At 43.3% G+C, this 23,181-nt stretch overlaps 1 protein-coding gene across 1 annotated transcript in view; it reads right to left on the bottom strand.

The window, feature by feature from the left end:
• Positions 1-23,181, bottom strand: part of qsox2 (quiescin Q6 sulfhydryl oxidase 2) — a 65,716-nt gene that overhangs the window by 21,761 nt on the left and 20,774 nt on the right. The window contains exons 2-3 of the mRNA XM_071400116.1: positions 15,122-15,222; positions 14,985-15,033 (exon numbers count right to left, since the gene is read on the bottom strand). Coding sequence (XP_071256217.1) covers positions 14,985-15,033; positions 15,122-15,222 — 150 coding nt within the window. The remainder of the gene's footprint in view (positions 1-14,984; positions 15,034-15,121; positions 15,223-23,181) is intronic.

Here is a 23,181-nt window from a genome sequence, read left to right as displayed (position 1 = left end):
GGGGAACAACTACTCCAAGTCTCAGAGCGAGTGACGTTTGAAACGCTATTAGCGCTCACCCCGCTAACTAGCTAGCCATTTCACATCGGTTACACCAGCCTAATATCGGGAGTTGATAGGCTTGAAGTCATAAACAGCCCAATGCTTGAAGCACGAAAGTGCTGTTTGAATGAATGCTTACGAGCCTGCTGGTGCCTACCATCGCTCAGTCAGATTGCTCTATCAAATCATAACTTAATTATAACATAATAACAGACAGAAATACGAGCCTTAGGTCATTAATATGGTCGAATCCGAAAACTATAATTTCAAAAACAAAACATTTATTCTTTCAGTGAAATACGGAACCGTTCCGTATTTTATCTAACGGATGGCATCCCTGAGTCTAAATATTGACGTTACATTGCACAACCTTCAATGTTGTGTCATAATTACGTAAAATTCTGGCAAATTAGTTCGCAATGAGCCAGGCGGCCCAAACTGTTGCATATACCCTGACTTTGCATGCAAAGAACGCAAGAGAAGTGACACAATTTCACCTGGTTAATATTGCCTGCTAGACTGGATTTCTTTTAGCTAAATATGCAGGTTTAAAAATATATACTTCTGTGTATTGATTTTAAGAAAGGCATTGATGTTTATGGTTAGGTACACGTTGGAGCAACGACAGCCCTTTTTCGCGAATGCGCACCGCATCAATTATATGCAACGCAGGACACGCTAGATAAACTAGTAATATCACCAACCATGTTTAGTTATAACTCCGAAAACATACTTCCCTCACACACTCATATCACATTCACAGACAACACAAACAAAAAACACAGATGGGAATGAGACAGACAAGAGGAAAACTGGTTAGCGCTGTTTTAAGACGTCAAAACCCTGTCTAAATAAACAGTGAAACCCATACCATTATCAAAATATTGCCTAATTAGCAGTCCCACAATGGGGTATTGTATCCACACTGGGATACCACCTACTGCGATTACTATGGTATAGATTATTTTATGTCTATCCAAATGTGCAAAACTACCTACAGAGTACCCATGTAAGTATGCAACACGGTCCCTGCAAAAATCCAACCTTACCTCGTATTTTCTAAGTATCAGGAATAACAAAACACGCACAATAACACCTAACAATAGTAACCCAGGGCATACCCGTTTACCTAATTTATCAAAACAAATTATAATTAGACTTCGCCAGGGCCAGCGTACTTTCAGGTGTCACCGGGCGCAGGTCCCTCGTCTAATTGAACTTCGCCAGGACTAGTGCCCCCGCAGGGTGTCACCAGGCTCTGTTCCCTTGTTCCCACAAACTTCACCAGTCCTATTGTGATCAAGTCAGTACCACAGACTGGAGTTTAGGTTGCCCTCGACTGGCTAATTAATAATCATGACCAAGGATACCTCACTTAAGAACACTTATCAACTCAACTCAGTCCTGTTAGTCACCTTAGCTGTGGCCTTCTTTAAGAAACAGGGCATTTCTTTTTTATTTATAATTTCATCACTTATTGATTTTTTTGTCCAAGCCTACCTCTTCTCAGTACTATGTCCCAAGATCTGGTATTCACCCGTGCCCGCTACCTCTCAGATCATGGGCGGGTCCAGCTGCTCAATAATAAGCGTGGTTAACCCTGAGATCCCAACTTCTGATCCAAAACTGATACACAGTTTAACCAGATCTTCAGGAGGGGTAAAACAGGTGAAGTTGCAGATACTATCCCCGTCACCAAAAATGTTGTGGAAATTCAGTACTGAGATAGACTTGGTCATTTCTTCAAACAATCATACTTATTTAAAATAGATAAATTATTGCAATAATGAAACCGTCAGCCCAACACTCTTAATTAAACTTCTTAAGGCTAGGGGGCACTATTTTCACATCCGGATGAAAAGTGCGCACAAAGTAAACTGCCTGCTACTTAGGCCCAGAAGCTAGGATATGCATATAATTGGTAGATTTGGATAAAAAACACTCTAAAGTTTCTAAAACTTAAAATTATGTCTGAGTATAATATAACTTATTTGGCAGGCAAAACCCCGAGGACAAACCATCCAGGATTAATTTTTTTAGGTCACTCTTTTCAATGGGTTTTCTATGAGGATTTAGATTTAAGGCACTTTGCTTGCAGTTCCTATCGCTTCCACTGGATGTCAACAGTCTTTAGAAATTGGTTGATGTTTTTCCTTTGAGAAATTAAGTAGGGCAGTTCAGAACGAGGGTGGAGTGAAGTGTACTGTTGTGGTTGGGGCGCACGACCTGAAAGCTCGTTCCACTTTGTTTTTATCCGCTATTGAACACAGGTTTTTCCGTCTTAAATTTTATCGATTCTTTACGTTAAAAAATACCTAAAGTTGTATTAGGAAAGTTGTTTGAAATGTTTGGATCAAGATTACAGGTCATTTATTAGATATGTTGTAGTCATGTTGCGCAGGTTGTAACCGGTGTATTTTCAGAATCAAACGCTCCAAATAAATGGACATTTTGGGGATATAACAGAATTAATCGAACAAAAGGACCATTTGTGATGTTTAATGGACATACTGGAGTGCCAACAGAAGAAGATCTTCAAAGGTAAGGCATGAATTATATGTTATTTCTGACTTGTGTCGTGCCTGGCGGGTTGAATTATGATTTTCATGTGTATGTTTGATGGGGTGCTGTCCTCAGATAATAGCATGGTTTGCTTTCGCCGTAAAGCCTTTTTGAAATCTGACACTGTGGCTGGATTAACAAGAAGTTCATCTTTAATCCGATATATAACACTTGTATGATTTATTATTATGAGTATTTCTGTTTTTGAATTTGGCGCGCTGCTATTTTACTGGGTGTTGTCAAATCAATCCCGCACGTGAAGGGATCACTAAGAAGTGTTTATTTTTATTTTTATATAAATGAATAAAAAACGGACATCTTATATAGGATGACTAAAATGTTTTAATATTGATAAATTCTTGTAATAATGAAACAGTCAGCACAAAAGTCTTGACTGTTAGGCAGAGAGCCTAACTAATAATGAAAAAACATACATCTTATATAGCATGACTAAAATGCTTTGTCATGCAGATCAAAGGGCATCATAAGCCACACTGGACTCATCCTGTCTTTATCTGCACCTGGCGTCATCTTAACCCACTACCCTGGCCTAATTTACCAGATGCCAGGATGTCTAAGAACCATTGAGGCCTTGGTTCTACTCCTCTCTATCCCATCTACAACCACCCCACATCCTGTCTATGGAATGCCAGCTGTAGGTTTCATCACCAAGTCAATCAATTATCAGCTCAAACCCCACAGGCCCAACTCGAACAACAGACACAGATGAGACCCTTCTTTGATGTATAAACAGTATTATAACATAAACTTGTAATTTGCTGACACAATACTCCTCTTTTTAAGAGGCCATCACTGTTTTCTTGCGCAATTGAATAGCCTAAAGAAATGTTGTGCAACATGAGCTCATGGGCTCTCATGAAGTGTTTGATAAAATGTTTCATTAATGTCAGAGTGATTAGAGGGACAATGGAATGCTGAGTACCAGTCAGTTAGCAAGTTTGGTAGCGCATCAGATGGCACAGCGGTCTAAGGCACTGCATCTCAGTGCTAGAGGCGTCACCACAGACCCTGGTTCAATTCCCAACCGTCCATGATTGGGAGTCCCATAGGGTGGGGCAGAATTTGCCCAGCGTCGTCTCAGTTAGGGTTTGGCCGGGGTAGGCCGTCATTGTAAATAATAATTTGTTCTTAACTGACTTGCCTAGTTAAATAAAAGGTAAAATATTAAATAAATAACAATAATTACAGTGACTAAACTGTGACACGTGACCGGTGAGGCGGTATCAGATTCTTGGGTAATCAATGCCCTTCTCACCTGATTGGTTCCAAACTTCTTCCATTTAAGAATGATGGAGGCCAGTGTTCTTGGGGACCTTCAATGCTGCAGAAATGTTTTGGTACCCTTCCCCAGATCTGTGCCTCGACACAATCCTGTCACAGATCTCTACGGACAAATCCTTCGACCTCATGGCTAGTTTTTTGCTCTGACATGCACGGTCAACTGTGGTACCTTAATTACAGGTGTGTACTTTCCCAAATCATGTCAAATCAATCGAATTTACCACAGGTGAACTCCAAGTTGTAGAACATCTCAAGGGTGATCAATGTAAACAGGATGCACCTGAGCTCAATTTCGAGTCTCTGAATACCTATGTAAATACATTTTCCACTTTGTCACTATGAGCTATGTCACTATTATTGTGTGTAGATTGGAGAGGGGGGTAAAAAACACTTAAATCGATTTTTGAATAAGGCTGTAATGCAACAAAATGTGGAAAACGTGAAGGTGTCTGAATACTTTCTGGATGCACTTAACTTGTCTGATGTTTTAAGCACATTGTTGGATTAAATAAAGACATACAAATGACTCAAGCAGGAGCGATAGATCAAGATAACCTAACCAGAAGAAGAAAAAAAACTCCCGAACCACCTCCCACTGCTGCTTGCTTTTGCAGAATCTGCCATTATGCTCCTGAAGTTGCAGGTGGTAGGCTACACCAGCGGTCGGCAACCTTTCCCATTTGGAGTGCCAATTTATCTTACAATTTCTACCAATAATTCCACATTCACTTCAAGCATTTTAAGTAAAAAAAATATTTCCTGCCCTTATGTGTTATCATTTACATACTGTGTCACATTTAGTCTGTCTTAATATGCCTCTATTTAAAAACGTAATAATCCTTAATTATTCACAATAATTATTCTCCTCTGACTGTGCATTTCTTTTTTGTTTTCACCACTAGAGGGCGACAAGACGATTTCTGGGGGTCTGTACTCCCGAAGTTGACGACTGTTTTTGTGCTTGCCAGTTAGCTAGCAGTACTCAGCTGTCAACAGCTAATGGCTAGCAGTTTCTTACTGGGCATAAAAACAGATGATTGCCGTAATTTCTTCGAGATTATGGAATTATTTAATGTAACAAATCAAACAAATCTTGTAACAATTCATGGTAACCTCGTAAACATTTAATTTAGACGCGACACTTACTTGAAACGGGTGTTTATTTGCTGAAATGTGTGCCATTGCCCGGCTATTAAGAGAGACAGGCGGCTATTTGAGACTGAGCGTTTAATTCTAGTTTCACGATATATATATATTGAGTGTACAAAACATTACGAACACCTACCTGCTCATTCCATAACATTGACTGTTCTGTTCAGATGAATCCAACATGTAAAGTGTTGGTCCTATGTTTAATGAAATTAAATAAAAAATCCCAGGAATGTTCCATATGCACACAAAATTCCGCTGAGGACTATTTCTGTCTGTAATAAAGCCTTTTTGAGGGGAAAACTTTTTTGTTCATTAAATATATATACAGTGGGGAGAACAAGTATTTGATACACTGCCGATTTTGCAGGTTCCTACTTACAAAGCATGTAGAGGTCTGTCATTTTTTATCATAGGTACACTTCAACTGTGAGACACGGAATCTAAAACAAAAATCCAGAAAATCACATTGTATGATTTTTAAGTAATTAATTTGCATTTTATTGCATGACATAAGTATTTGATCACCTACCAACCAGTAAGAATTCCGGCTCTCACAGACCTGTTAGTTTTTCTTTAAGAAGCCCTCCTGTTCTCCACTCATTACCTGTATTAACTGCACCTGTTTGAACTCGTTACCTGTATAAAAGACACCTGTCCACACACTCAAACAGACTCCAACCTCTCCACAATGGCCAAGACCAGAGAGCTGTGTAAGGACATCAGGAATAAAATTGTAGACCTGCACAAGGCTGGGATGGGCTACAGGACAATAGGCAAGCAGCTTGGTGAGAAGGCAACAACTGTTGGAGCAATTATTAGAAAATGGAAGAAGTTCAAGATGAGGGTCAATCACCCTCGGTCTGGGGCTCCATGCAATATCTCACCTCGTGGGGCATCAATGATCATGAGGAAGGTGAGGGATCAGCACAGAACTACACGGCAGGACCTGGTCAATGACCTGAAGAGAGCTGGGACCACAGTCTCAAAGAAAACCATTAGTAACACACTACGCCGTCATGGATTAAAATCCTGCAGCGCACGCAAGGTCCCCCTGCTCAAGCCAGCGCATGTCCAGGCCCGTCTGAAGTTTGCCGATGACCCAGAGGAGGAATGGGAGAAGGTCATGTGGTCTGATGAGACAAAAATAGAGCTTTTTGGTCTAAACTCCACTCGCCGTGTTTGGAGGAAGAAGAAGGATGAGTACAACCCCAAGAACACCATCCCAACCGTGAAGCATGGAGGTGGAAACATCATTCTTTGGGGATGCTTTTCTGGAAAGGGGACAGGACGACTGTACCGTATTGAAGGGAGGATGGATGGGGCCATGTATCGCGAGATCTTGGCCAACAACCTCCTTCCCTCAGTAAGAGCATTGAAGATGGGTCGTGGCTGGGTCTTCCAGCATGACAACGACCTGAAACACACAGCCAGAGCAACTAAGGAGTGGCTCCGTAAGAAGCATCTCAAGGTCCTGGAGTGGCCTAGCCAGTCTCCAGACCTGAACCCAATAGAAAATCTTTGGAGGGAGCTGAAAGTCCGTATTGCCCAGCGACAGCCCCGAAACTTGAAGGATCTGGAGAAGGTCTGTATGGAGGAGTGGGCCAAAATCCCTGCTGAAGTGTGTGCAAACCTGGTCAAGAACTGCAGGAAACGTATAATCTCTGTAATTGCAAACAAAGGTTTCTGTACCAAATATTAAGTTCTGCTTTTCTGATGTATCAAATACTTATGTCATGCAATAAAATGCAAATTAATTACTTAAAAATCATACAATGTGATTTTCTGGATTTTTGTTTTAGATTCCGTCTCTCGCAGTTGAAGTGTACCTATGATAAAAATTACAGACCTCTACATGCTTTGTAAGTAGGAAAACCTGCAAAATCAGCAGTGTATCAAATACTTGTTCTCCCCACTGTATATACACATAAAAAAATGAAGCTGCACATTTTCTTATCTCCTCTGCATATGCTGCAATTGAAACAATGATGGCATAATGGGAACCGAACATTACAAAAAAACACATTGTATTGCATGAGCCACATCAGTTAACAAAATTTGAATAAAAATGCTATATTACCATGAAAATGATCGCATCACAATACCAGGCAGGCATTGCAAGTGTACCCATGAGTTTAGGGTTGTGACTAGAGCGAAAACAGCTATGACCTTAAGTTACTTTTCGTAGCAGGTTAGGAGAGCATTTTAGCTAACCTTAACCCTTTTCTTAATCCAAGTCTCCTAACTTGCTGTGTAAATTCTGCTATGTCACTTCCGGTTGTAGCTGCAGTCCCTTTAGTCAGAACCTGAGTTTTCCAGTCAAATTGCCAGGGTTAGAGGTTCCAAGCCTATTCTATTTATTCTACTTCCATGTGTGCTGCTGCTGCATTGTGGTGGACATTGCCTAGGTGACAGAAACACAAATTTGCTTGTTTCAGCAAGGAGTACAAAATCTTCATGTTAAGAGTCCATGTTACGGCCGAAACGGACTCAACCGCACGAATGCCCAGCCTTCCTGTCCTCAGTCAGCTATTAATTTCACCCAAAAAATAAAATTATTATTAGTAAAATGGTACATGTACTCGTACCGAACCGTTCAGTACGGGGACATCGATTCGGTCCACACTGTGAACACGAATGAATAAATAAAAAATAAAAATAAAACCACGAGGCCTATAGGCTTCTTGAGTAAATATCAGCTTAAAAAAAAAACATGTCATGCTATTCTGTTAAAACTAGAGCCTACGCGCATGTTGTAATAAAAATGTATACCTTAATTGGCACATTTTCCGAGGTGCAGCAAGGAACTATTTCTGTACGATGGCGAGGTCAATAAACCAGGAGGATTCTCCATCGTCTAAATCTCCAGTTTGGGAACATTTTGGCTTCCCAGTGGATTACAACAGTGACAAACAGAGAGAGAATAGCCTATGCAGCTGCCAACATCTAAAACATGTTGACACATTTATACCAAGATCACCCCAGTATTCCTACCAAACAACTTTGTCTCCCCTCTGCATTCAAGCAGCCCTTTGCAGCAGACTTTGACCGGGTCAAATAATTTAGAGGAGCAATAAGTATGGATCTTCAAGATCCAAGATGGCGTAGCAGTCAGACGTCTTTGTCTTTGTCCTGTCCCTTGTATACATCTTTTTTATATATTTTTCTTCGCATATCTTAAAAAAATATTTTCCTAAACCTCAACTTCTAAATACTCTCCTGCAACCCGCCTCAGCCAATGTGGATCTATTTTTTTTCTAAAGTATTTCTATTTACTTCGGATCTGGAATCCCTCAACTGAAGCTAGCCAGCAAACTACCTACCAGCTATCAGTCAGGAAACCATTGCTAGCGGTCATCAGCTAACCATCAGCTAACTAGCTCGGAAAGCTCTCACCAGTTTCGTACAACGTGACTCAAACCAGAGCATAACGGACCTATTTTTTTCTCTCTCCATATCCCCGGAATCCTAGTGCAAACTCTGAACATTTTCATCTGGATTTTTGCAACTAGCTAACCGCAATCCCGGGTGACTACTCCTGGCTAGCGTCTCCATCCCAGAGCAAGCACCAATTAGCCTGAAGCTAGCCTGGCTAGGGCTCCTGGGCTACCACCGAAGCCCTCTCCTGGGCTACAATATCCGGACCCCTTCTACTGCCGGTACGGGGCACGGAACCCCCCCGATCCTCTACGACTGGAATACCGACATAATCTGCCCGAGGATTCCAACAGGCCCCTCAGGCGCGACGTCCGCTGAAGGCCCATTCTGCTAGCCTAGAGCTACTTGGAACCCTACTAATCCACGACTGGTCTATCGACGTCACCGCACGAAGAGGCAAAAACAGACTTACCTCCATCGCGACTTCCCCCAAAGGCCCTTCTGCTAACTTGCTAGCCCTGGTCTGCTAACTGCTAGCTTGATAGCCCCTGGTCTGCTAACTGCTAGCTTGCTAGCCCCCATCTGCTAACTGCTAGCATGTTAGCCCCGGCCTACAAACTGCTAGCTTGTTAGCACCGGCCTGCTAACTGTCTGAATCGCCGTGTCCCCAGCCAACCCAACTGGCTCACTTGGCTACGCATGCCTCTCTCTAATATCAATATGCCTCGTCCATTACTGTCCTGGTTAGTGATTACTGTCTTATTTTACTGTAGAGCCTCTAGCCTTGCTCAATATGCCTTAACCAACCATGTTGTTCCACCACCTACATATGCGATGACATCACCTGGTTTAAACGTCTCTAGACTATATCTCTCTCATCATTACTCAATGCCTAGGTTTACCTCCAATGTACTCACATCCTACCTTACCTTTGTCTGTACACTATGCCTTGAATCTATGCTATCGTTCCCAGAAACCTGCTTCTTTTACTCTCTGTTCCGAACCTGCTAAGTGGCCAGTTCGTATAGCCTTTAAACGTACCCTTATCCTACTTCTCCTCTGGAGATGTAGAGGTTAATCCAGGACCTGCAGTGCCTAGCTCCACTCCCACTCCCCAGGTGCTCTCATTTGTTGACTTCTGTAACCGTAAAAGCCTTGGTTTCATGCATGTCAACATTAGAAGCCTACTCCCTAAGTTTGTTTTACTCACTGTTTTAGCACACTCTGCCAAACTGGATGTTTTAGCCGTGTCTGAATCCTGGCTTAGGAAAACCACTAAAAACTCTGAAATCTCCATCCCTAACTAAAACATTTTTCGCCAAGATAGAACTGCCAAAGGGGGCGGTGTTGCAATCTACTGCAAAGATAGCCTGCAGAGTTCTGTCTTACTATCCAGGTCTGTACCCATACAATTCGAGCTTCTACTTCTAAAAATTCACCTTTCCAGAAACAAGTCTCATTGTTGCTGCTTGCTATAGACCACCCTCTGCCCCCAGCTGTGCTCTCGACACCATATGTGAACAGATTGCCCTCCCATCTATCTTCTGAGCTCGTGCTACTAGGTGACCTAAACTGGGACATGCTTAACACCCCGGCCATCCTACAATCTATGCTTGATGCCCTCAATCTCACACAACTTATCAATGAACCTACCAGGTACCACCCCAAAGCCGTAAACACGGGCACCCTCATAGATATCATCCTAACCAACTTGCCCTCTAAATACACCTCTGCTGTTTTCAACCAGGATCTCAGCGATCACTGCCTCATTGCCTGTTTCCGTTATGGGTCCACAGTCAAACAACCACCCCTCATCACTTTCAAACGCTCCCTGAAACACTTCTGCGAGCAGGCCTTTCTAATCGACCTGGCCGGGGTATCCTGGATTGACATTGACCTCATCCCATCAGTAGAAGATGCCTGGTTATTCTTTAAAAGTGCCTTCCTCACCATCTTAAATAAGCATGCCCCGTTCAAAATGTAGAACTAGGAATAGATATAGTCCTTGGTTAACTCCAGACCTGTCTGCCCTTGACCAGCACAAAAACATCCTGTGGCGTTCTGCATTAGCATCGAATAGCCCCCGTGATATGCAACTTTTCAGGGAAGTTAGGAACAAATATACACAGGCAGTTAGGAAAGCTAAGGCCAGCTTTTTTTTGCATCCTGTAGCTCTAACTCAAAAAAGTTCTGGGACACTGTAAAGTCCATGGAGAATAAGAGCACCTCCTCCCAGCTGCCCACTGCTCTGAGGCTAGGAAACACTGTCACCACCGATAAATCCGCGATAATTGAAAATTTCAATAAGCATTTCTCTACGGCTGGCTATGCTTTCCACCTGGCTACCCCTACCCCGGGTCAACTGCCCGGCACCCTCCACAGCAACCCGCCAGAGCCCCCACCATTTCTCCTTCACCCAAATCCAGATAGCTGATGTTCTGAAAGAGCTGCAAAATCTGGACCCCTACAAATCAGCCGGGCTAGACAATCTGGACCCTCTCTTTCTAAAATGATCTGCCCGAACGGCTCGGACTTAGAATGCGTGGACAACTACAAATACCTAGGTATCTGGTTAGACTGTAAACTCTCCTTCCAGACTCACATTAAGTATCTCCAATCCAAAATTAAATCTAGAATCGGCTTCCTATATCGCAACAAAGCATCCTTCACTCATGCTGCCAAACATACCCTCGTAAAACTGACCATCCTAACGATCCTTGACTTCGGCGATGTCATCTATAAAATAACTACCAACACTCTACTCAGCAAACTGGATGTAGTCTATCACAGTGCCATATGTTTTGTCAACACAGCCCAATACACTACCCACCACTGCGACCTGTACGCTCTCGTTGGTTGGCCCTCGCTTCATACTCGTCGCCAAACCCACTGGCTACAGGTTATCTACAAGTCTCTGCTAGGTAAAGCCCAGCCTTATCTCAGCTCACTGGTCACCATAGCAGCACCCACTCATAGCACGCGCTCCATTCCTCCTTTGCTCGCCTTTGCTTCCAGTTCTCTACTGCAAAAATCACTGAAGCTGGAGACTCACATCTCCCTCACTAGCTTTGAGCAGCTTACTGCACCTGTACATAGCCTATCTGTAAACAGCCCATCCATCTACCTCATCCCCATACTGTATTTATTTATTTGTCTTGCTCCTTTGCACCCCAGTATCTCTACTTGCACATTCATCTTCTGCACATCTACCATTCCAGTGTTTAATTGCTATATTGTAAATACTTCGCCACTATGGCCTATTAATTGCCTTAACTCCCTTATTTTACCTCATTTGCACTCACTGTATATAGACTTTCGTTTTCTTTTTTTCTACTGTATTATTGACTGTATGTCTTGTTTATTCCATGTGTAACTCTGTGTTGTTGTATGTGTCGAATTGCTATGCTTTATCTTGGCCAGGTTGCAGTTGCAAATGAGAACTTGTTCTCAACTAGCCTACCTGGCTAAATAAAGGTGAAATAAAAATAAAAGTTTATGCGGCGATTCTCGGTGGAGAAAAAAAAGGGGATTTCAGCACCTCGCGAAAGTGATCGAGCCACGTTACAAACGTCGCCCTCTTGCACCCATTTCAGCAAACAGGTTGTTTATATAAGCAAGCTAAAGCTGAAGTTGACAATTAAATTGGCCAATGCACCCTGTGTTGCGCTAACTACAGATGGATGGACCTCCAGGGCTACAGAGAGTTACTTTAACAGTGAAAGCCCATCACATTATCCCAGAGTGGGAAATGAGAAGTACTGCGCGAAAGACACGCTGCCTTAATGAGTCACACAAGTGAGAATATTTTTCTTTATGTACAGTAGCAGTCAAAGGTTTGGACACAGACCTTCTCCCTTACCTCACCTCGCTCATCAACTCATCCTTGACCGCTGGCTACGTCCCTTCCGTCTTCAAGAGAGCGAGAGTTGCACCCCTTCTGAAAAAACCTACACTCGATCCCTCCGATGTCAACTACAGACCAGTATCCCTTCTTTCTTTTCTCTCCAAAACTCTTGAACGTGCCGTCCTTGGCCAGCTCTCCTGCTATCTCTCTCAGAATGACCTTCTTGATCCAAATCAGTCAGGTTTCAAGACTAGTCATTCAACTGAGACTGCTCTTCTCTGTGTCACGGAGGCGCTCCGCACTGCTAAAGCTAACTCTCTCTCCTCTGCTCTCATCCTTCTAGACCTATCGGATGCCTTTGATACTGTGAACCATCAGATCCTCCTCTCCACCCTCTCCGAGTTGGGCATCTCCGGCGCGGCCCACGCTTGGATTGCGTCCTACCTGACAGGTCGCTCCTACCAGGTGGCGTGGCGAGAATCTGTCTCCGCACCACGTGCTCTCACCACTGGTGTCCCCCAGGGCTCTGTTCTAGGCCCTCTCCTATTCTCGCTATACACCAAGTCACTTGGCTCTGTCATATCCTCACATGGTCTCTCCTATCATTGCTATGCAGACGACACACAATTAATCTTCTCCTTTCCCCCTTCTGATAACCAGGTGGCGAATCGCATCTCTGCATGTCTGGCAGACATATCAGTGTGGATGACGGATCACCACCTCAAGCTGAACCTCGGCAAGACGGAGCTGCTCTTCCTCCCGGGGAAGGACTGCCCGTTCCATGATCTCGCCATCACGGTTGACAACTCCATTGTGTCCTCCTCCCAGAGTGGACAGAACCTTGGCGTGATCCTGGACAACACCCTGTCGTTCTCAACTAACATCAAGGCGGTGACCCGTTCCTGTAGGTTCATGCTCTACAACATTCGCAGAGTACGACCCTGCCTCACACAGGAAGCGCGCAGGTCCTAATCCAGGCACTGTGAGGGGAACGGCACCTCCGTACCTTCAGGCTCTGATCAGGCCCTACACCCAAACAAGGGCACTGCGTTCATCCACCTCTGGCCTGCTCGCCTCCCTACCTCTGAGGAAGTACAGTTCCCGCTCAGCCCAGTCAAAACTGTTCGCTGCTCTAGCACCCCAATGGTGGAACAAACTCCCTCACGACGCCAGGTCAGCGGAGTCAATCACCACCTTCCGGAGACACCTGAAACCCCACCTCTTTAAGGAATACCTAGGATAGGATAAAGTAATCCTTCTAACCCCCCCCCCTTAAAAGAGTTAGATGCACTATTGTAAAGTGGTTGTTCCACTGGATATCATAAGGTGAATGCACCAATTTGTAAGTCGCTCTGGATAAGAGCGTCTGCTAAATGACTTAAATGTAAATGTAACAGACACAACATCAATTGTTCAGAGGAGACTACGTGAAGCAGGCCTTCATGGTCGAATTGCTGCAAAGAAACCACTACTGAAGGACACCAATAAGAATAAGAGACTTGCTTGGGCCAAGAAACACGAGCAATGGACATTAGACCGGTGGAAATCTGTAATTTGGTCTAATGAGTCCAAATTTTAGATTCCAAACGCAATGTCTTTATGAGATGCAGAGTAGGTGAACGGATGACCTCTGCGTGTGTGGTTCCCACCGTGAAGCATGGTAGAGGTGTGATGGTGCTTTGCTGGTGACACTGTCTGTGATTTATTTAGAATTCAAGGTACACTTAACCAGCATGACTAACACAGCATTCTGCAGCGATACACCATCCCATCTGGTTTGCGCTGATGGGTTCAGACTTATTAACTTTAAAATATGAAATATTCTCATTCATGTCACTGAGGGAGAGAGGGGAATGTAGAACATTTACATTCTGTCAGAATATGTTATTGTTAGACATCAGGGATCTTATAGGGAGGAGTAAGGAATTTGGGCAGAGGTCAGGTCAGATGAAGTGAGGAAGAACAGATATCACTCAGGTTCTGTCTAGCAACAGATGTATTGGCTTTTCAGATGTGTAGGAGGAGACTCAGCATAGGAGAAAGGGTTAAATACCAGGACTTATGTGAATATGTTCTTTGTCTTGTGCACCCAGTGGGTGAATAAACTTGGTTTGAGCTTTATTAAGCGTCCGCGAGTTTTTTACTCTAGTTCTAAATAAACAAACAGTTGGCGCTGCAAGCAGGGTTCAAAGCAATTTACAGTCAAACTAGAGATTGCGAATCAGTGAAACAAGAGCCGGTACCAAAAACAAGGTTGGCACAGATCCTACACCTGTTACCACTCATTCATACATCTTGGGAAGATTTATAGTATACGGACCTAGAAAGCCTGAACTTATTCAGTAGTCCCGTTGTATTCTGACCGGTCACAGCTTTATTGTAAGTCCCGGAAGGTAAGCCTGAGCAGCCTGGTACCTGCAGAGGGTAACTCCTAGGGCATAAATCCCAGCCCGAAGAGTAGGTCTTTATGGAAACAACTTGAGGAGAATGTCGAATACGAAAACAACTGTCTTGAGATGGACATATTATTCTAGAATGCAGCGGTGGTACGGGTCTGTCTACATTTGGCAGTATGGAACAAAATTCACAAACTGCAAAGCCTTGTCAGACAAACAATATTGTGAACATTTAAGTTCATCCAAATCAAAACTACTTATTTTGTTCCAAAAACAATCCCCAAATGCATCTACAAGTACCAAAATCTTACCTCTGTATGTTTTTCCAACATCAAATGTGGGGCCACGTGCTTTAAAGTACTGAGGGAGAAAAGAACAAGCGGCAGAACTGTAAAACAATAGTGGCTTATTAGTAGCCTACACGATTCAAATCTTGGCTGGCACATACTCTGAAGGTGGGGTAGAAGTGAATGCCAAACTCCTTGCAGATGTCAAAGTTATTCTCATGAGCACAGTCCAGGACGCCAATCCGTATGGCATGCTCCCAGTCTGTAAAAAGAGAGAGAAAATTGATGTCAGTTGTTGTTACAGGGACAAAGGCAAAGTAAAGGCATCAGCAAGCTTCAGTTCGGCTGTGGCTTAGCCTAACGAGTGTGCACGCATACTCCCTTAAAAGACCTCACTTGAAAAACGAGAAGAAAGCGGCAATAGTACTGTTTGTCCATTTTGAGATGCCATGTCCAGTATACACTTCGTCAAAAATAGTCAGAATTAATCTAAAGTAACTCAAGAAATATCTTCTTTTTTTTTTAACGTTTTTGCAGAGTCGTGCAATTTTAAATCTAAGATGTAAAATCTGTTTGGTGCAGTATTTGTCAATGAAAAGAATGTACATGAAAATGAGACGTCTCTCATTGGAATACAACAAAGACTTTATTGAAGAATCCCTACAGTTGACCTATCACCGACGAAGGGGCGTAGACTTCGGATCCGAAATTCGGTTTGCCTCTAGGGAAAAAAACATGTTTGCCCGAACAGCCGGGAAAACTCAAAGTAAAGAATTAACAAAAACGTCACAAAATATCCAAATATATGCACAAACTCTTCCGAACTGTTGTCTGGGAAGCATGTGGATGCCTTAAGGCAGTGGTACAAATCCTAATTAAACCTTTAATGAATTTAGAGAAACTAAAAGGCAAAAAGTACAGTCGTGGCCAAAAGTTCTGAGAATGACAAATGTTAATTTCCACAAAGTTAGCTGCTTCAGTGTCTTTAGATATTTTTGTCAGATGTTACTATGGAATACTGAAGTATAATTACAAGCATTTCATAAGTGTCAAAGGCTTTTATTGACAATTACATGAAGTTGATGCAGAGAGTCAATATTTGCAGTGTTCACCCTTCTTTTTCAAGACCTCTGCAATCCGCCCTGGCATGCTGTCAATTAACTTCTGGGCCACATCCTGACTGATGGCAGCCCATTCGTGCATAATCAATGCTTGGAGTTTGTCAGAATTTGTGGGGGTTTGTTTGTCCACCTGCCTCTTGAGGATTGACCACAAGTTCTCAATGGGATTAAGGTCTGGGGAGTTTCCTGGCCATGGACCCAAAATATCAATGTTTTGTTCCCCGAGTCACTTAGTTATCACTTTTGCCTTATGGCAAGGTGCTCCATCATGCTGAAAAAGGCATTGTTCGTCACGAAACTGTTCCTGGATGGTTGGGAGAAGTTGCTCTCGGAGGATGTGTTGGTACCATTCTTTATTCATGGCTGTGTTCTTAGGCAAAATTGTGAGTGAGCCCACTCCCTTGGCTGAGAAGCAACCCCACACACAAATGGTCTCAGGATGCTTTACTGTTGGCATGACACAGGACTGATGGTCCCCTCTTCTTCTCCAGACAAGCTTTTTTCCAGATGCCCCAAACAATCAGAAAGGGGATTCAGAGAAAATTACTTTACCTCAGACCTCAGCAATCCAATCCCTGTACCTTTTACAGAATATCAGTCTGTCCCTGATGTTTTTCCTGGAGAGAAGTGGCTTCTTTGCTGCCCTTCTTGACACCAGGTCATCCTCCAAAAGTCTTCGCCTCACTGTGCGTGCAGATGCACTCACACCTGCCTGCTGCAATTCCTGAGCAAGCTCTGTACTGGTGGTGCCCTGATCCTGCAGCTGAATAAGCTTTAAGAGACGGTCCTGGCACTTGCTGAACTTTCTTGGGCGCACTGAAGCCGTCTTCACAACAATTGAACTGCTCTCCTTGAAGTTCTTGATGATCCGATAAATGGTTGATTTAGGTGCAATCTTACTGGCAGCAATATCCTTGCCTGTGACTCCTTTTTGTGCAAAGCAATGATGACGGCACATGTTTCCTTGCAGGTAACCATGGTTGACAGAGTAAGAACAATGATTCCAAGCACCACCCTCCTTTTGAAGCTTCCAGTCTGTTATTTGAACTCAATCAGCATGACAGAGTGATCTCCAGCCTTGTACTCGTCAACACTCACATCTGTGTTAACTTGTTATGGATAGGGGGCAGCATTTTCACGTTTGGATGAAAAGCGTGCCCAGAGTAAACTGCCTGCTACTCAGTCCCAGTTGCTAATATACAGTGGGGAGAACAAGTATTTGATACACTGCCGATTTTGCAGGTTTTACTACTTACAACGCATGTAGAGGTCTGTCATTTTTATCATAGGTACACTTCAACTATGAGAGACGGAATCTAAAACAAAAATCCAGAAAATCACATTGTATGATTTTTAAGTAATTAATTTGCATTTTATTGCATGACATAAGTATTTGATACATCAGAAAAGCAGAACTTAATATTTGGTACAGAAACCTTTGTTTGCAATTACAGAGATCATACGTTTCCTGTAGTTCTTGACTAGGTTTGCACACACTGCAGCAGGGATTTTGGCCCACTCCTCCCTACAGATCTTCTCCAGATCCTTCAGGTTTCGGGGCTGTCGCTGGGCAATACGGACTTTCAGCTCCCTCCAAAGATTTTCTATTGGGTTCAGGTCTGGAGACTGGCTAGGCCACTCCAGGACCTTGAGATGCTTCTTACGGAGCCACTCCTTAGTTGCCATGGCTGTGTGCTTCGTGTCGTTGTCATGCTGGAAGACCCAGCCACGACCCATCTTCAATGCTCTTACTGAGGGAAGGAGGTTGTTGGCCAAGATCTCGCGATACATGGCCCCATCCATCCTCCCCTCAATACGGTGCAGTCGTCCTGTCCCCTTTGCAGAAAAGCATCCCCAAAGAATGATGTTTCCACCTCCATGCTTCACGGTTGGGATGGTGTTCTTGGGGTTGTACTCATACTTCTTCTTCCTCCAAACACGGCGAGTGGAGTTTAGACCAAAAAGCTCTATTTTTGTCTCATCAGACCACATGACCTTCTCCCATTCCTCCTCTGGATCATCCAGATGGTCATTGGCAAACTTCAGACAGGCCTGGACATGCACTGGCTTAAGCAGGGGGACCTTGCGTGCGCTGCAGGATTTTAATCCATGACGGCGTAGTGTGTTACTAATGGTTTTCTTTGAGACTGTGGTCCCAGCTCTCTTCAGGTCATTGACCAGGTCCTGCCGTGTAGTTCTGGGCTGATCCCTCACCTTCCTCATGATCATTGATGCCCCACGAGGTGAAATCTTGCATGGAGCCCCAGACCGAGGGTGATTGACCGTCATCTTGAACTTCTTCCATTTTCTAATAATTGCGCCAACAGTTGTTTCCTTCTCACCAAGCTGCTTGCCTATTGTCCTGTAGCCCATCCCAGCCTTGTGCAGGTCTACAATTTTATCCCTGATGTCCTTACACAGCTCTCTGGTCTTGGCCATTGTGGAGAGGTTGGAGTCTGTTTGAGTGTGTGGACAGGTGTCTTTTATACAGGTAACGAGTTCAAACAGGTGCAGTTAATACAGGTAATGAGTGGAGAACAGGAGGGCTTCTTAAAGAAAAACTAACAGGTCTGTGAGAGCCGGAATTCTTACTGGTTGGTAGGTGATCAAATACTTATGTCATGCAATAAAATGCAAATTAATTATTTAAAAATCATACAATGTGATTTTCTGGATTTTTGTTTTAGATTCCGTCTCTCACAGTTGAAGTGTACCTATGATAAAAATTACAGACCTCTACATGCTTTGTAAGTAGGAAAACCTGCAAAATCGGCAGTGTATCAAATACTTGTTCTCCCCACTGTATGCATATTATTAGTAGATTTGGATAGAAAACACTCTGAAGTTTTTAAAACTGTTTGAATGATGTCTGTGAGTATAACATAACCCATATGGCAGGAGAAAACCTGAGAGAAATCCAACCAGGAAGTGGGAAATCTGTGGTTTGTAGGTTTTCAACTCTTGGCCTATCGAATACACAGTGTATATGTGGTCATGTTGCACTTCCTAAGGCTTCCACTAGATGTCAACAGTCTTTAGAACCTTGTTTGATGCTTCTACAGTGAAGTGGGGCCGAATGAGAGGGGAATGAATCAGAGGTCTGGCAGAATGCCTTGAGCTCATGACGCTCGTTCACGTGAGAGCAAGCTCTGTTCCATTGCTTTTCTGAAGACAAAGGAATTCTCCAGTTGGAACATTATTGAAGATTTATATTAAAAACATCCTAAAGATTGATTCTATACTTCGTTTGGCATGTTTCTACGGACTGTAATATGATTTTTCATCTGAACTTTTGCCTGGACCTGCCCGCGCGTCGTGAGTTTGGATTGCGCAAAACCAAAAGGAGTAATTTGGACATAAATTATGGACTTTATGGAACAAATCAAACATTTGTGGAACTGGGATTCCTGGGAGTGCATTCTGATGAAGATCAAAGGTAAGTGAATATTTATAATGCTATTTCTGACTTATGTGGACTCCAACATGGCGGATATCTCTTTGGGTTGATTTGTTGTCTGAGCGCCGTACTCAGATTATTGCATGTTTGCTTTTCCCGCAATTTTTTTTTAAAAATCTGACACAGCAGTTGCATTAAGGAGAAGTATATCTTTAAATCTGTGAATAACACTTGTATCTTTTATCAATGTTTATTATGAGTATTTCTGTGATTTGATGTGGCTCTGTGCAAATTCACGGGATGTTTTGGAGGCAAAGCCAAATGTAAACTGAGGTTTTTGGATATAAATATGAACTGATCGAACAAAACATACATGTATTGTGTAACATGTTGTCCCAGGAGTGTCATCTGATGAAGATTATCAAAGGTTAGTGATTCATTTTATCAATATTTCTGCTTTTTGTGACTCCTCTCTTTGGTTGAAAAATCGCTGTATGCTTTCTGTGACTAGTTGCTGACCTAACATAATGATTTGTTCTGCTTTCGCCCGAAAAACTTTTGAAATCGGACACTGTGGTTGGATTAACGAGAATTGTATCTTTAAAATGGTGTCTAATACTTGTATGTTTAAGAAAATGTAATTATGAGATTTCTGTTGATTGAATTTGGCGCCCTGCAATTTCATTGGCTGTTGGCGAGGTCCTAGACAGGTTAACGAGAGAATTACTGACATGTCAGCTGGTCCTTTTGTGGCAGGGCTGAAATGCAGTGGAAATGTTTTTGTGGGATTTAGTTCATTTGCATGGCAAAGAGGGACTTTGCAATTAATTGCAATTCATCTGATCACTCTTCATAACATTCTGGAGTATATGCAAATTGCCATCATACAAACTGAGGCAGCAGACTTTGTGAAAATTAATATTTATGTCATTCTCAAAACTTTTGGCCACGACTGTACATTCTGATACAGAAAACACAAACGTTCACAGGTCAGTCTTACCTCCAATAAATAAGGACTTTGGGGCTGTATAGAAAAAGAAAAGCAGCCAGCCAGGCACCCCACTATGTCCGACAACCAATAAGCAACTCCAATCTACAAACAATACCCCATAATGACAAAGCAAAAACAGGTTTGTAGATTTGTTTTGCATATGTATTTACAAAAACAAAAACCTTATTTACATAAGTATTCAGAACCTTTGCTATGAGACTCAAAATTGAGCTAAGGGGCATCCTGTTTCCATTCCCTATCCTTGAGATGTTTCTACAACAAGGGGGGTAAAGTACGGCCCGTGGGCCGGATCAAGCCCGCCGGGCACTCCAATCTGGCCCGCGAGACAAAAAAAATGTAAACCCTTTTTTCTCCCCAATTTCGTGGTATCCAAATTGGTAGTTACAGTCTTGTCCCGTCGCTGCAACTCCCGTATGGACTTGGGAGAGACGAAGGTTGAGAGCCGCGCGTCCCCCGAAAACATGACCCGCACTGCTTCTTGACACAATGCCTGCTTAATGCGGAAGCCAGCTGCACCAATGTGTCGGAGGAAACACAGTACACCTGGCAACCGTGTCAGCGTGCATGCGCCCGGCCCACCACAGGGGTCGCTGGAGCACGATGGGACAAGGAAATCTCGGCCTGCCAAAACATTTCCTAACCCGGACATCGCTGGGCCAATTATGCGCCACCTCATGCGTCTCCCAGTCACAGCCAGCTGTGACTCAGGCTGGGATCGAACCCGAGTCTGTAGTGACGCCTCAAGCACTGCAATGTAATACCTTAGACCGTTGCGCGACCCGGGAGGCCCCAGCAAATTGATTTTAAAAATGCGTCCCTCCTTTGAATTTCAGTTTGCCCACCCCTGTTTTACAACTTGGAGTCCACCTGTGGTAAATTCAATTGATTGGACATGATTTGGAACCGCACACACCTGTCTATATAGGGTCCCACAAATGACAGTGCATGTCAGAGCAAAAGCCAAGCCATGAGGTCGAAGGAACTGTCTGTAGAGCTCCGAGACAGGATTGTGTTGAGGCACCGATCTGGGGAAGGGTACCAAAAAATGTCTGCAGCATTGAAGGTTCCCAAGAACAGTCGCCTTCATCATTCTTAAATGTAATGAGTGTGGCACAACCAAGACTCTTCCTAGAGCTGGCCGCTCGGCCAAACTGAGCAATCAGGGGGAGAAGGGCTTTGGTTAGGGAGGTGACCAAGAACCCGATGGGCACTCTGACAGAGCTCCAGAATTCCTCTGTGGAGATGGGATAAACTTCCAGAAGGACAAACATCTCTGCAGCACTCCACCAATCAGTCCTTTATGGTAGAGTGGCCAGATGGAAGCCACTGCTCAGTAAAAAAGGCACATGACAGCCTGCTTGGAGTTTGCCAAAAGACTTCCAGATCAGGAGAAACAAGATTCTCTGGTCTGATGAAACGAAGATTGAACTCTTTGGCCTGAATGCCAAGTGTCACATCTGGAGGAAACCAGATGAAGTAGCATCTTGCTGTGGGGATGAATTTCAGCAGCAGGTGGGGATGTTTTTCAGCAGCAGGGACTAGTCAGGATGAAGGGAAAGATTAACAGAGCAAAGTACAGAGAGATCCTTGATGAAAACCTTCCCCAGAACGCCAGACTGGGGCGAAGGTTCACCTTACAACAGGACAATTACCCAGAGCACACAGCCAAGACAACGCAGGAGTGGCTTCGGGACAAGTCCAGCCAGAGCCCGGACTTGAACCAGATCGAACATCTCTGGATAGACCTGAAAATAGCTGTACAGCGACGTTCCCCATCCAACCTGACAGAGCTTGAGAGGATCTGCAGAGAAAAATGGGGGATAAACTCCCCAAATACAGGTGGTCCAAGCTTGTAGCGTCCTAACCAAGAAGACTTGATGCTGTAATCAACAAAGTGCTGAGCAAAGGGTCTGAATACTTACGTACATGTGATACATTTGCAAATTATTTCTAAAAACCTGTTTTTACTTTGTCATTATGGGGCATTGGGTGTAGATTGGTGAGGGGAAAAAACCTATTTAATCAATTTTAGAATAAGGCTGTAATGTAACAAAATGTGGAAAACGTGAAGGGATGTGAATACTTCCCGGATGCACTGTATGTATTGAACTTGTCTGATGTTTTAAGCACATTGTTGGATTAAATAAAGACATACAAATGACTCAAGTAGGAGCGATAGATCAAGATAGCCTAACCATAAGGGGAAAAAATATATTACTGTTCCCGACCCTCCTCCTGCTGCTGGCCTTCGCAGAATCTGCCATTATGCTCCCGAAGTTAAAGGTAATAGGCTACACCAGCAGTCGGCAACCTTATCCATTTGGAGCGCCAATTTATCTTACCATTTCTACAGATCTGCGTGCCAGTTGTGATTTTCACACGCAAATTTTCATGGAACAGATTTATTTAATTTATTTATAATAGTCTTTGTATCTCTAAACCCAGACAATGATTTTCTCTCAATTAAAATTATATAAATCAAAAGTAACTTTTATTGCCATTGCCAACTATGTAAAAACAGCCTACATAAAGCCAACAAATAACATTGCAGCCTGCAGGTAGAAAATATAAATCACATTGCATCACATATGCATGGCCTGTCTGCAACAAAGTTGAAACATTGTATCAACTGTGTCTGCCCCAAACTCACTAGCAAACTTGCAACATTGTATAAAATATTCTGGGCTCTCA

The sequence above is a fragment of the Salvelinus alpinus genome, chromosome 5 (assembly GCF_045679555.1).
Source record: "Salvelinus alpinus chromosome 5, SLU_Salpinus.1, whole genome shotgun sequence".
NCBI classification, from domain to species: domain Eukaryota; kingdom Metazoa; phylum Chordata; class Actinopteri; order Salmoniformes; family Salmonidae; genus Salvelinus; species Salvelinus alpinus.
The sequence above is the reverse complement of the archived record's forward strand: the minus strand, read 5'-3'. Positions and strand labels throughout refer to the sequence as shown.